Here is a 15371-nt window from a genome sequence, read left to right as displayed (position 1 = left end):
AAATTGGTGTCTTCGGTTTCCAGGCAATTTTTATGCAGTTTTGGAAGTGAAGTTCCTTAAGATCACTAGTAAAGCAAACTCACGAGGAGAATAAAACCAAACAGAGCTCTTCTTATCGCTGCAGGTCTACACAATTTCTTCTGTCACTTCACATCCATTAAGCCTTAAATTTACTCTCAACTTCTACACAGAGTGATCACAGAGGGGTAACTGAGGCACAGGGCTGAAGCTCATTACTTATTTTTCAGTGCTCAGGTATTAGACAGAAGCAACTCCTACCCTTAGTTATGGATATCAGGAGACACAAAAGCTTATTTGCCTCAGTACAATATGCAGAAAGAACTGAACAGACTAAGGCAGTGAAGAGAACATCTGACCTCACATTCTCTGAACAGACTTACATTTCATTTACCATATAGTGATACCTCTGGCTAACAAAATTTGTCCCTATGGTGAGATGATTAAGCTACCTCTGGCTGGAGGCCCCAGAGGCCTTCATCTGCCTTCAACTCCTTCCACAGCTGCTCGCATGGGAAGGCATATTTCAGCCATACAATATTTGATGCAGAACTTAATTTACTTGTCAGCCTATAGTAAATGAAGTAAACACACACTGCTACAATGGGCAAGAAGACTTTCAAAATTAATTTTCAAATTGAGAAAAGAATCCTAGAATGTAATCATGAAGCAGTTAAGAATTTTCTGAACAATTCAGAGAAAACCTCAGCAATTCCCACGCTCAGTTAAGAAACTCACTAAAACGTTGATTGTAAAATTACTTATTTCTTTTGCACAATAATGAACACTATTGTCACCTCCAACAACACTTAAAAACTCTTACTAAAAGTATGAGTTACAATCAGCCCAAATCAAATCAAAGACTACTTCAGAAAGTAAAACGTGAACCAAATCTTAATTATTTAAGCATACTAAATTAGTCACAGAGCTGTGGACACGGCTTCTACACTAGGACAGGAGCACACCTGCGATATCTCAGGAATACAGACTTAAATTTGGTAGAGAATCTGGCTCAAGAGTTTAATACAGTCAAGATGTAGACACTTAAAATTTAGCAAAAAATCAACTCCTCATATTATTTCACAAGTCTAGCAGACTGTATATCACTCAACCATCCTGCTCTCACCCACTACAGCAAAACATTGCCACTATTTTGATGGCATAGTATAACTCTTGCACTAAACAGACTAATCTGTGATGAAATTATAACAGACAAGAGCTAATTCAGAAATAGTTAACACAGGAAAAATGGAGCAAGTTAGTGGAGACTATTTTTTTTCTAAGAACCTAACATCATGCATAAAAGATTATCAGACCCTGAGGGAGTCAGGTATACACACACTGACCATGATACGATTCACTGAATAGCAAAATATTACTTACCCACTATCTCCTGTAATCAATACAACTAGCTGCCTAATTATAAATGTTTTAATTTTCTGTTAACCTCCTTCACATCTGCTTAATTTTAGAAAGAAATTGATAACCTAACATATACACAGACATACAAATAAAACTGATGAACAATGTGGAAATTGCTGTACCAGGCGATCACTTGATACCCAAGTGATCAACCCACTGAGTTCAAGTTCCTTGTGTGTTTCTAACTAGGCAAGAGCACATGACAAACATCCCTTCCTGATCCTTCTTAAATTCAAGACTATCCTGAAGCATGAGAACTACGCTCCAATCTGAGTACGTTGAAATGCAATGTATTCATATTGATATCAATATTCAACCTTTAAAATCCAGTTTCACTATATGATATCTTTAGGCAATTAATTTTTCAAAAGTTAGTTACATTTTAAATATTATTAAATCAAATAACCTGATTATTTTTACAATTTCACTGAGATTGTAGGGCAAAATTATGTCCTCTATTTCCAAAAAACCAAGGCAAACTGGTTTCAGTTCCAGCTAAGTGATGGTCTTTATAATTTGGAAGGAACAGCTATAGTTTTTGTCTAGTTCATTATTTGCCTATAGAGTTCTTCCTGATTCTGTTAAACTTTCGATTTAATTTTAGCCCCAAATTCCAGATTTATAAATATAAGCTCTAATTGAAATGTTTCCATGAATACAAAGCAATTTTCAATAAGAACATTTGCACAGAAGGAATGAACTTTGTCCCTGGCATATCCAAGGCTTTACTGTACTGAAACTTCCAGTTTTCTTTTTGCAAACATTAAAAGATTCAAGTGAACTAACTTAATCTGAGAAAGGAAACAGAGTTTTAACTTGTTAAACAAAGAAAAAAGTGTCAGTTATTTTAGCTCAATCCATTGGGATAATTTTTTCTTTTTATAAGAGATGATTTGAGCAGGAAGCACTGGTAAGACCCATCCAATTAGTTACTCTTACCTCAATAATATACAAAACCACATTCTTGTAGAAGCAATATAGTATGCACTTGGTAACTCGATTGTAACTCCAAGCTCCATGGACCAACAACAGCTTCTCCAAGTACGAAAACTGAAAGAGAGAAAATAAGTTTTTACATATACAAATAGCTGTTTAAAAAAAAAGTTTAAACACCTTAGCAGAACACACATGCAAAAAACACCACTTAAAATATTTACAAGAAGTCTTTTTTCTAGCAAAACCTCAGCATGTTTTAAGTGGTCTTCCCTGGCTTTAAACAGCAAGAGGCCTTCAATTAGCATTACTATCCCGACAGCAAAAATCAAGCAAGGTTAACATTATTATAGCCTTGTGGATCGAATATAAACATGAACTCTTCATTTCATGGTAAAAGATTTGAGGGCTTACAAGGTTTGGAACATGAATCTCCCCTGTGTTAAACGAACAGTCTGGTAATTAGAACTACCTTGAGCTGAAGTAAAATGCACAAAAGGGAACACGAGTGGAAAAATAGATGCAGAGAGTCTTTTACAGAGAAAAGACATGGGCATTTTCAGCCCTTGAAACATATGCGATCATGTGTTATACAAAGCACCTAGAACACTGCATAAAGACAAAAGTAGCATTTGCCAAAAAGGGCAAATGAATGAATCTTGTAAAATTAAACACCTTTTAACCAAGTCTGAACCACAGATACAGCTCAAATTCAGCTTCTCAGTTCAGCAGTTTTAAAAGCAGACTCTTATAGAAGCAGTCTCACAATGCAGCTTAGGAGATGCACAGTTCTCATCTCCGCTTTATCAGTGAACCTTTTTATGGCCTGCAGTGTTCCTCTTTTGTCCAGCTACGAACAGCTCAAACTCGTGACTAGATCTACTGTTCAGCACGTGTGTACCTGAAGGGTTCTCAGAAACTAAGGTGGGACCATTATTAGCTTTGCTTCCTTTTCCACTAAGTGACTTGACAGGAAAAGCTTGACTTCCTAAATTTAGATTCTAGCTCATTTATCTTAACCAAAGCTTATTTGAAGTTGAAAGCTACAGTAATGAATTAGAACTGTCATGAGATAGCTCTGCTCCCATGATCTCCAGCCCTGAAATCAATGAACCACAAATCCTGTAAGAACAGCCTCTCCCATGCATCAGCAACTCAGATTTGCTAGGAAATGCCAGCAAGAAAGACGGAGAAAAAATAAAAGTGAACCAAACTTCACAGTTCAGTCTCTGCCCAACTTGAGTCAGGACTGAAAGCGGGGCACTCACAAGGGAGTAGCTGACCTACCAGACACCTAGTGCCTCAGTTAATATGCAGTACAATTCTCCTCATCAAAACCTACTGACAGAACACATCAGCAGTGATGGGAAACTTGCCACTACCTCCTGACAAGTCACCTCAAACACCTCTTGTAGAGAACAGCTGGGCACACCCTAAAAACTCCTATCTGCCGCATCTAATGAGTTAGCATCTCAGACATAGCCCTTCTGGAACACAATGCAAGGAAAAAATCCTTCCATTAACTGCTCTGTACTCTGATGAAAATGAGTGCATCTCATAGCACAGCAAGGACCATACTAGTAGCCTATACAACAGAGTTCTGAGCCTGTTCACACTGGTGAAATGTCCTGTTAAGACATGGCAAGGAATTAAATTTGTTTTGATGTTGGTCACTGTAGTTATGCAAATACACAGCTGCTGGCATACTTAAGCAACTGTAGGGACAGGGCTCTACTAAGGTATTGCCCTTGTTTGGACGCTACTGTATTTATGGGGTTTTAAATCAGAAGGAAACTTCATCACCATATGGCCAGCCTACCAGTGAAGTACTTTGTGTACGTCTGCAGTGTCATCTCTATCAACCCTACCATATTTTTTTTTTTAATAGAGGTTATGTTTTAGAAAGATACTCTCCATCTTGACTAAAGGATGAGCTGATGTCATGTTGGGGAGGGGTTTAAGGCAGGAAAAATACATCCAAAATGCAAGCCAAGTTTTCCAGATAAGAAAACAAAAAATGAACCTCTGTTTAAGAAAAGTTTCCCTACTTAAGAAAAAGGAACAGTCCCTAGACACCAGATGCTCTCTAGATTATGATGAGAGATCCTTTTACTGAGGGGAAAAAAGTTATTAAATTCTACTACTGTCTCTCTAAACAGTTAGGTCATTTGGTTTGGGAATTCTCTAAATAATGATCACCAGTGCAATATCATTTCAAAGGAAAAGGATGATTCAAACAGATGCTCCTTGCACCTGTGGAAACTATTTGAAGTAAAGTTGCCTTTTTATTTTTGTTTGGTTTATGCTTTGATTTCCCCTGGAATCCTGAACAAGCCTATATAGAGACTCTCTTCTGTAAGTACCTACTTCTGGCACCACTGCATTTGACATACCATTTGAACATGAGATGCTACATTATAGTGGTTGTCTTAAATTACTCAATAAGAGCATGCTCTGCCTTCAAGGCATGCACATACAGTAATGCTTTAGTGGCAGTTACATGTCTTCGGTGAAAGAAATATACCCCATGGAGATCAAGTTTTTCTTTTGAACACTTTTTTTGAAATGCACATTACCATACACTGTTAGTCCCCTTTACAAGAGGGATTCCTTTATACATTTCCTAATCAGAACAAAGCTCTTACACACAATCACACCCAATACAGTTCCACAGTGCTTTACCTACTTTGTAAGTGCGCTGGTGTGATCAGCTTTTATTTCATATTGAATTAAGAAGAAAAATTGCCATTGTCAGTAACTCCCTGACTGGAATTTAAACCAGAAGTAACTCACTTTGACATTCTAACACTAAATTCAAAGACAGGAATTTTAGTTAATGCAGAAGCAATATATGAATATGGAATTACTTCTTCAGACTTAACATTACTGCAACACAAAGAATTAAGTGTGTAGGGCCCTCTATGGACAAAACTCTCACTGCTTGTATTTTAAAACAGAAGTAATAAATGATCTGAGGAAGCCTAAGTAAAGAGTATTCAATTAAGCTATACAGCAGAAGCAATATATAGTCTACAGAAGTAAAAAAATGAGAACGTCATTACAAGATTTGATTATGGTAACAGTTCCTATAATGTTACATATTTGGAATATGCTGCTGTTTATGACAGAATAAGCCCTTGATAACATAGCCTAACATTTTCAAGAAAAGTTTGGTGAAAGGTTTCAGTTATTCAAGCCTGAAACTCAGGGAGGTTCATCAGACCACAGAACAGAGCAGCAACACAAGACGGCCACTTTACTTCACAGCAGGGTTAACATGATAAAGAGTCATCTGTGCAAACAACAGCATTATCCATGCTTTTTCAAAACCTCACCTTCTATTGAACCTACCAGAGATGACAATACTTCACATCACTTAGTAGAGCCCATCTGCCTACACCCTGCCTGAAGGGAACATCAGCTGATGCCCACAGACCACTGAGGAGACAGTGGATCATTTCTGCTTTCTATCAGCTCCATTTCTATTGCTCATCTGTAATGAGTCTCAAACACATACAAAGGGCACCTCCTCCACTGTAAACAGTATTCAGAGGCTGTCCAGTTCTACACCTTAGTTTCTTCAGTAAATAAAAAAAAGGCTTTTTACTCTTCCATTTAGTTCAAGTCATCAGTGTTGAATTTGATGGGATAGTTTGGGAGCACTAACCCCAGTAACACTCAAAACAATATACTTAAAATAAAAACACTGGCCAGCTCTCCAGAACTGTGACCAATTCTTGGATACGTCATGGGGGTGGTGGGAAATAAAAAAAAAAATATAAATAAATTTTAAAAAGAAACACACCTTTAAGAATTCCCAAACAGTCAAACTCTTAGATACCTGGTTATAATGCCTACTCATAGTAAGAAAAAAGAGCTTGCACTGATATGAGTTACACTTGAAAACATATTAACATAAGCATCACAGAAAGTGCTTCTCTCTGCTTACTGAAGAGCCAAGACACTGCACAGCTGTCAGGAGGAAACAAACTTTGAGGGAGAGTGCAGCTGAAGAATACAAAATCATAATAATAAATTCTCAAAATATATCCAAGATATCTGTTTTAAACAACTGCTTTGAAAAGGAAATGAGCAAAGATGCTCCTAGCTTGAAGGCTAGGAGAAGCCGTCAAGCACTGCATGGCTGCCCAGCTTATTTCTGACAAGGGGATATGGCAGTCGCTCTTTTTTGCCTCTGACCTGTGCAATAGCATAATCTGAGCAATTGGTTGCCTGCATGCCCTCGTTGCCGCTGATCCCCACTCCAACATGAGCTGTCTGGATCATTCCTACATCATTGGCACCATCCCCAATGGCAAGTGTTATGGCATTGACGTGTTTCTTGACCATGTCTACTATTTCAGACTTCTGCAGAGGAGATACTCTGAAAAAGAGAGAAAAAGGGGTCAGTTTCTCACATGCGAGCTACATGCCTTTTCCTAAAGGACAGTTGTAATCCACATTTAGAAGTAATCAAAGTGCAGTTGCTGGGAAGCTCCTTTATTCAAAACCAAGCTTCAGAACCTGTGCCAAACCATTTCAGAAGGAAGAAGTAGCTTTAAAAATAATTTCATACTTAACATTACTGGTTCATATTTTATGCAAAAGAGACCAAACAGATATGAAAGGTTTTGCAGCTTTGTTTTCCTTCTCCAATCCCAACCTGATACACTTCTGCATACACCGGTGATATTATACTGGGAACACCGGAGAAGGGAATTACCTCTTCAACTACCACAGTTTACAAATTAACAGTGCAGGCCTCCCTATCTGCTGTCAACAGTGCATTTCCATCCAGGAGGCTGAAGACCATTAATACATTCAGAGAACAAATTAGAGAGATCAGGTTGCCCAGAGAGGTGGTGGATGCCCCATCCCTGGAAACATTCAAGGCCAGGTTGGACAGGGCTCTGAGCAACCTGATCTAGTCAAAGATGTCTCTGCTCCTTGCAGGGAAGTTGGACTAGATGGCCTTTAAAGGTGCCTTCCAATCCTCACAACTCTATGAAAAATTTCCTTCAAAAGTTCGATATCAATTTGCAGATTTTCAGTGGTTTGACAAAAGGTATGCAGGCTTACCGTACTCCCTCCTCCAACTTACTTCCCCACTTGTCAGGCTATTTTCCAACCTCAGACTACGCAGTCAGGAACAGAAAGAGTAAGACCTCTCCCTGATCACACAGGCACTTTGCATATGCTGGTGCAACTCTGACTTCAGTGACGATGTTACTCAATTCCAATTCAAAAACAAAAGGCTGACTCCATAATATCTGAATATTCTTATCAGTTTTATTAGTAGTTACTTGAGCCTGATCCTTCTCTTGGTTTACATCAGTTCTAGTTCGATAAAAATGTATGGAATTCAATAGAATTAAACTTGTCTAAACCAGGGAGTAGTGGAAAAATACTCAGGACTAGGTTACTAAATTGGATAAGACACCCAAAATGCCCTTTTTTCATAGAAAAGGTGGATCAGGTTACCAAATCATATGAGGTATTCTGGAAATACCTACATGTAGATTAAATATTTCCATTCTAACCCCATCTGTACAAACAATCCTAATTCCTTTCCCCATCAGTTTTAGTTAAAGTTCCAAATGATTTTGTATCCACTGAAGTAAAGCTTTAGACAAAACTTTTCCACATCTCAAGTCACCCACATAACACTCAACAAAAATAATGTAACTGATATTTAAAAGCTTTACTGTTAAAATAGGGGGAGAATGGGGAGCTTGGGGAACAGGGGAGACAGGTTTCTTTACATGGCATTTCTTCCAGAGTCTACATCCTGTGGGAGTAACTTAGACAGCCTTTTAATACACCCAGCTGGCTTACTGCTGATCAGAAAAAGCAGAGTTATCCTGTTCAGCATTTTGCTTTAAGGCTTTGATTTTGTTTAGTGCTGACCACCTCTTAAAACATCTTGATGAGTAATTGGTGGGGAAAGAGTTCTTAAGAAAAATTTGCTGGGCTCAAAATTCACATGCGAACTAAGCCACCTGAAAAGTCAAGCAGCTGCCCTGTTCCTAAAAGCTGAAAACAGGAAAAAGTTGACTGGGCCATAAAAATTACTTAATACCACTAGATGGATTTATTAAGCACTCGACTACCTGGCAATGAAAACACCACTTGGCACCATAGGGGCACAGTTAAACCAACACAAAACCCCAACACACTAACCCACCTATGGGGCATGAGAAGTGCCTGTTTGTTATTATAAAGCCTCTCTGAATATAGCCTGCATCAAATTTTAACTTCTCTCTTACATACATACACATATGCACATCCCTCTCTTCCTCACCCCTCAATCTCCACATGATAAAATACTGACATGTGGAGCAAGCAGTCAACAAGGACATCAAGCCATAAAATAGGAGCACCAGAGGAACTTGGAGCCAATTCTGGAGAAATGGGATCGACAAGCGCACAGACCCCCACTATCAGCCCCAGGGGGACATGCAGTGCACAGGACCATACACTTTAGGTAGTCCCCTCGTGCAATTGTTTCACTGCAGCTGAGGACTTGCCAACATTGTCTTTAGACAGACACCTCTCAGAAGCCCAGTTTACATTCATTTAATTTTCAGTTCATAGCGATTGAAAGAGTCAAGAAGTTTGTTGGTTTTAAATATGCTTAAAGTAAAAAGGGAATGAAAAAAGACCGACTGTGAACAGCACCTCTGATTCTGTAGTTTAAGCCAGCAGCTTGACTACAGACACTTCAGACATGACCAGAATGTGGCAGAGATGCTGAGCTTGTTCTACTGCAGTTTAGCCACGACATGTCAGGCAAGCTAACGCAGCCTGTATTCACTTCTGTGCCTGCAGTGTAGGTGTGGCTTCAGATTAAGTCGACTTTGACATTAATGTCTATTATTGGTCAAATCAATGGAATGCCGCAACATAAACACATTTATCAACTACACTCTCTTGATCAAATAGAGTTAGTTATACCCACAGTTACGTAACATCCAGTTAAAGACTCACATCTTCATATGCCTAATATGACTACACAAGCTACAGGAAACATTAGATATATGTTTTACACACAAAATATTTCTGCAGTTGGTTAAGATAAAACTAAGACAAGATTTCAGCAAAAAGTGTAACCTCATTATAATTGTTTATTCTAAACAGAAGCTTTATAGCAAGCATCCTCTTAGACACCTCCTCACCCAGTACATCTCCAGAGAACACATTTTGCTGCACATGGTATATTAACTACAGAAGTTGCAAATTGAGATGGCTACTGATTTCCTGCCTCTCCTCTCTCAACTCACACAGTCTCCATACCTCCTCCTCTTGTAATCTATTTGGTATCAACACACTGCACTAGATGATGTTACTCCCCTTAGCCAGATGATCAGAGCTGTGGTCCATTTCTGCACATTTGATAGATTGTCTACTTGAATAACTGGAAAATTATAGTGCAGGATACTATTAACCTGCAGCTTCCCAAAGTGTTACCTTGGAATGGGAGGAGAAACAGCCAAGTTGAGAAAGATTCCTGGACAACTAAGTAAGTTCAAAGTAAAAAGCACTAGTAAAAACTAACTATTTTGGAGAAAAAATTTACAGTGTCAGGCAGCTATTGGTAATTATCATTTGATGGAACATCCTTGGCTTTCACTGTAGAGTTCACTGCAGCAGTATCAGTGTGTAAACCTTGCCTTGTTATACACCAAAAAAATTTAAATGTGAGCAAAACATCAGTTGCATCAAAATCTTCTGCTTACTCTTGTACTCTTTCACTGGTCAGACAGCAATACTTCTTGTAAATGTTCTTAAGAGTTCAAGACGTTCAAACATTCAAGAGTTTACTGGAAATGTTTCTCTATACGTAAGTTATTTTTACTGTCTCTGCTCAAAAGCATCTTTGACAGCAGATACAATCAACTTAGTCTAGACTGATTCTCTCTTTTACATGTATTCCTGGGGGAAGGCGAGGGAGAAGTCAGGCTTCAAATGCCACCATTACAGCTATAGGATTAAGTCTTCAGACTGCTGCTTAAATTGCTTCCCTGAGAATCTGGATTTAACCTACTCAGGCTACAGAGAGCCTGGGGTCAGCACTGCACCTTTATAAAGCATCTAGCATTCAGCATTTGGCTGTGCAACACAAAGTGTTCATGGATGGGGGAAGGGATGCATAAAGTTAAGCGTCAGCCATCCATCAGACCTTCTACTTGTCCACCTCTGGGTCTTCCTTCCTGTAGCCTTGCTCTTGGGAGGGTAAAAGTTGACAGGGAAAAATGGAAGGTTCTCTTCCGTCTCAAACCTGCTTAATCTTTATCAACATCTTTAACAGACTAATAAGGAAAGCAGCATCAATCCTGAGTGATGACTGGTGCCTTGATATCATATTGCTTCCTCTGTAATGGGATGGGTGGAAGCAAGAGAGGGCACAAAGCACAACGCCTTGGGAAGAAGCTGAGAGAAAAATGCAGCCCTGAGCCAAGGACCCTCAGAAAGACGTAGACCTAATTAAGGTCAGGTCACTCAAATCCTTAAGGAAACTGTGGAAGGATACAAGGGTAAGCAGTTTTCAGGGAATGCAATACTATATTATTACTATCAATAAATACTTTAAGGTCCCTCTTCTACTTCGAGGAAGCTCATGGAAAAAATAGCACTGGGCTCAGCATGGAACAGTAACACAGATGGTTTCCACAGAGAATGTCATAACTGGCTTCCCACTGACTTCTGCAGATCACCTCCCAGTGGCTTTAAACCTTCAGTCTGTGTTTACTTCCTTAGCCTGGATACACAAGTTTATGAGCAGACTTCTTAAGTGGTATGTTTTGCCTGTTCAGAGAAGTTCTACTGACATGGTTTCATCTTAGGTAGTCCTGCATGGGGCAGGGAGCTGGACTCCACGATCCTTGCTTTCAAGTTGAGATATTCCATGATTCTACTCTGCATTTTGCTGGAAGATTTGCTCAGGCTTAATTTACTTCTTTAAAAAGATAATTCAAGCACAGATGGAGGATCTTCCAGTTCAATCTTTTTCATCAGGCATACTTACAGGACAACCAGAGCAATTCTCAAGTTCATATCAGCTCTGTCATCCTTCAGTGAAAGATTTCACAAATAAAATCCTAGAGAAGTGGTGATGCTTTAAAAAGTAAACAAACATTTTTAGAAACCCATTTTGGTGGCAAAATTCTTGAAACCTCAAAAGTAGAAAGCAAAACATTAAAATACCCATTTTTAACCAAGCAAAGCAATGCAATAGAGCTTTAACTTCAATTTTTAATGTACTGCAACTGATTTAAATCAGTCAATTTCTTTACTTCACTTTTTGCAATCTGGCAAGGCAGCTACCCTTCCCATTCCAAGACTCCATCTACTACATCAGGACAGATGTAGTCACAAGTGAGATGTGAAGGACACAATCAACACAGCCAGTCCTGGGTCACACAGGTCAACTACACTCCACAAGATGCTATCAGTGAGAAACAGTTTCTTAATTCTGTCCCTACGTATATCTGTATTTATCGCAAAGTTAGACGCAGGAGAGCAACTGATGGCAACTGTAAATAATACTTCTCACACAAGCCTTCAAACCACAGCTGCATCATGGCAGATGCTTCAAAGCGTACAGACACAAGCCACAGAAGGGAAATAAAAATGTAGTATTTTAGAAAATTATTAGTTTTATTTATTGCATTCAACTCTAAAGCACACAATGAAGACAGTTCTCCTAGAGAACTAGCATCTGAGATTACCAAAAAGAGGCATGACTAATAAAGAACAAGATAAGTAAACTTCATGGGAGTCTTTTTATCTATAAGACATAGGCAGAAAAAGACTAGGCAATTTATAAGGGATCAGTTTACGCCCAGACCATCTTACAAGGCCAGGAAGGAAAGGTAGCTCCACAAGCTCTTCCACACCTGAGCAAGGCACAGCTTGATACCAAGTCTCAGCACTCTCCTCTGTTCCCTCTACATGTGTTGGGTTTTGCTGGGATTTTTTTTTTGTGGGTCCCTTCCCCCAGAACAAGGAGACTAAAGCATTTCTGTTGAAGACTGCCTACTTCCCTCAGCTCCAAATTGATACAAAACACTCTTAAGACACTCTTACTCACACTTGCAAATTTTTAATGTTCATTTGTGAAAAGAGGAAGGCAACGAAGGAAACTGTTTCAAGTACTACCTCGTGCTTCCATGCTGTAACAGGGATTAAACACCAAGACATTAATGTCTTTAACACAAAACATAAATTTGATATTCTACTTCCTTGAAATGCCTTGTTAACATAACACAAGAGGCCCTTAAGAGCCTACCTTTATTGCAGTGAACATGATTTTACCCTGTTCTATCATAAAATACACTAGTACTTCAAAATGTTCAGTGACCTCATCTTCAGAAAAGGCAGTGATGGGACACAGCCCAGAGACAGCTGAGAGCTATCAATAATATTGACATGTAAGGGTATGCACTTGTCCCCAGAAAAGAAAAAAAAAAAAAAAAAACACACCACAAAAAACCTAACAGCAAGAGAAATTCACACACCACTAATGCTCAGAAAGCAAGGAATGTTACCATGACATCATATTCAGCAGTTATTTACACATTGGTTTCTCCTGACACACACCAGAGTGCAGATTTCAGCTATGTGTCACCCAAACAAGGGCTAGTCTTCAATTACGGTCATGATGCTCTGAGGTATCTCAGATAGACTTATGACAATGCAGTAAGTCACACAGAAAAGTGAAGAAAAGCACACACACATCATATGGGCTCAAAATTTGCATCACATTGAGTGTTTTTCATTGATCAAGTGCTCTGAATCTCCTTTACCTGATGACAAGCATGATTTCACAGGGACTGGCTCTGGTGCAGTACTTAAAACTTTGGAGACAGCACTGAGTGAACTGATTGATAGTTTAATGTTCATAGAAAGCACCAAAGGAATTCACCCAACAAAACATAAGTGCCTCCAATGGAGACATGTCTATCTGCACTAATCACGCCACGCTCCTTTTACAGTCAATGGAGAGAAACAGGCACTTCTGGAGTGCAATTCATCTGGCTTATTTTAGACACGTACTTCAAGGGTATAGCTCATCTCCTCTTACAAGTGCCCTTTTCTCTCCACCAAGGTAAAGGGGGCTGAAGGTAACCAGTTCACACGAAAAAGCCTACTACTGGCATGTAAAATTACACAGGATGAAACCCATCTTACATTACTGCAGTGCTAAATACCTTCAAGTTAATCAGTGCACAAGCTTTTCCTCTCTTGCCTTCTAGGAAGGAGGAATGCCTGCTTCCTCCCGGTACAGGCACTCAATGCTGGACGGATTTATATACCATGTCTCCTTCCCTTCTCAAAAATTCTTGCTTCTTGACAGCACTTCCAGTTCTTGCTAATTCTTTTCTACAGTAATTTCCTAATATCATCTCCTCTGAACACAGTCAGTTAGAGATCTTACCAAACCTCTACTGTCTTCTCTAAAATAGCCACAGCTTCATCGTCCTTTCTCATTTCAGTCGCAATGTCACTTCTCCATCCTTTATTTATTTTTTTTCTGACCAGAGCATCCTCCAAACTGATTCACTTATCCAAATTTTATCAGATTGATTTCAACTCCACTTTTTAATTTTAAAAAGAGCTTTACATCTTAGTTCACTTACAACAAGATGAAATGAGACCTCTGATAACTATATGAAAAAATTCCTTCAGTTTTTCAGCCTCACTGACATGCTAGTCACATGTCTGACTTTGAGCAACACGTACTACCTCTAAATTTCAGGTTATCTAGAACAGGGTATTTTTGATGCCTAGCATGGCTCTAAGTCAAAACATATGCACACACCCCTACGTACATACTCACAGAACATGTAGCAGTTCTTTTTAATGTAATGGTTACCAAAATAGTTCCTTCTTCATCACTTTAGGTATAATAGAAATGCCTTATTAATATAAAGCTCTTTCTGTAGTTACAAAGCCACTGAATCATAGTCTTCTGAAAAGGATGAAATAAAATTCATTTAAGTACTCTTTTATAACAAAGATTTTTTTCTAATTATATACATTCCTTTTTTAAAAAAAAAAAACTTGATAATTTGTCACTTGCATTCTGTATTTCAGCAACTCATTTGCCATTCACAGTTGCCACTGAAATGATCTCCAGAGGACAAGGACTATGAAATAATCCCTTTATAAGCTGGATTTGATGTATTAGGCACTGTGATACAATATACAGTGCCCTAGTGAACACAGGGTTAAGTTTCAAGTCAGCATCTTCTTCCCCCTTGGTATCCCTCCCTGCATGTTCCTGTCTTGATCACCCTTCCCCCACCTGCCTTATGGGGCAAAGATTAAATAGGGAAAACCTAGTTTGGAAAACAAATTATTTGGAAAGTGATGAGTTAGCATAAACACAGTGTTGAATGAGAGACTATTTTGCATTTTTAACTATAATGGTCGCTACTGGCAACAGCTATAATACGTTTTTAAAGTGAAACTAATGTATCAAATTAATTTTGAGCTTCCCTCACCCCAAGCTGATTAAGGCACATTCATTTCCATGCTAATCAGCCTGAGCAGTTCTCATGCAACACAGAAATCTGCCTTTTTCTAATAATAGAACAAAAAAATTTCAGTCTGTGAAACGCATGGATTAGTGCCTTCATAACCTTGAGCATGTCCAGAGACAGCGAGCACCTGAGTCTTGCACACAGCAGAGCTGTTTACAGACTTTTGCAACACACAATGAAATTAAGTGACAATTGAGGCTACAGCCATTAACAAGTACATCAGCCCATTTGCAAGGCTCTGCCCTGCGGTGAAGCCAACAGGTCAACTGGGAGAACCAAGGTGAGCACCTGCCTCCAGAAGCAGCACAGCAATACTGTGGGTAGCATCAGCCACACCAAGTCAGCAGCATTGTCACCCAACAGGCACTCTGCTCCTCCACGCTAACTACAGCTCAGAAATACAAAATACAGCAGCTTCAGACAGCATTACTACAGTAAACTATCATCATCTAC

At 39.0% G+C, this 15371-nt stretch overlaps 1 protein-coding gene across 1 annotated transcript in view; it reads right to left on the bottom strand.

Annotated features, from left to right (window-relative positions):
* ATP8A2 (ATPase phospholipid transporting 8A2) overlaps positions 1-15371 on the bottom strand; it is a 302400-nt gene that overhangs the window by 145571 nt on the left and 141458 nt on the right. The window contains exons 26-27 of the mRNA XM_086739502.1: positions 6574-6757; positions 2380-2490 (exon numbers count right to left, since the gene is read on the bottom strand). Coding sequence (XP_086595628.1) covers positions 2380-2490; positions 6574-6757 — 295 coding nt within the window. The remainder of the gene's footprint in view (positions 1-2379; positions 2491-6573; positions 6758-15371) is intronic.

This window comes from Chlamydotis macqueenii, chromosome 1 (genome assembly GCF_036417535.1).
Source record: "Chlamydotis macqueenii isolate bChlMac1 chromosome 1, bChlMac1.mat, whole genome shotgun sequence".
Lineage (NCBI taxonomy): Eukaryota > Metazoa > Chordata > Aves > Otidiformes > Otididae > Chlamydotis > Chlamydotis macqueenii.
The sequence above is the reverse complement of the archived record's forward strand: the minus strand, read 5'-3'. Positions and strand labels throughout refer to the sequence as shown.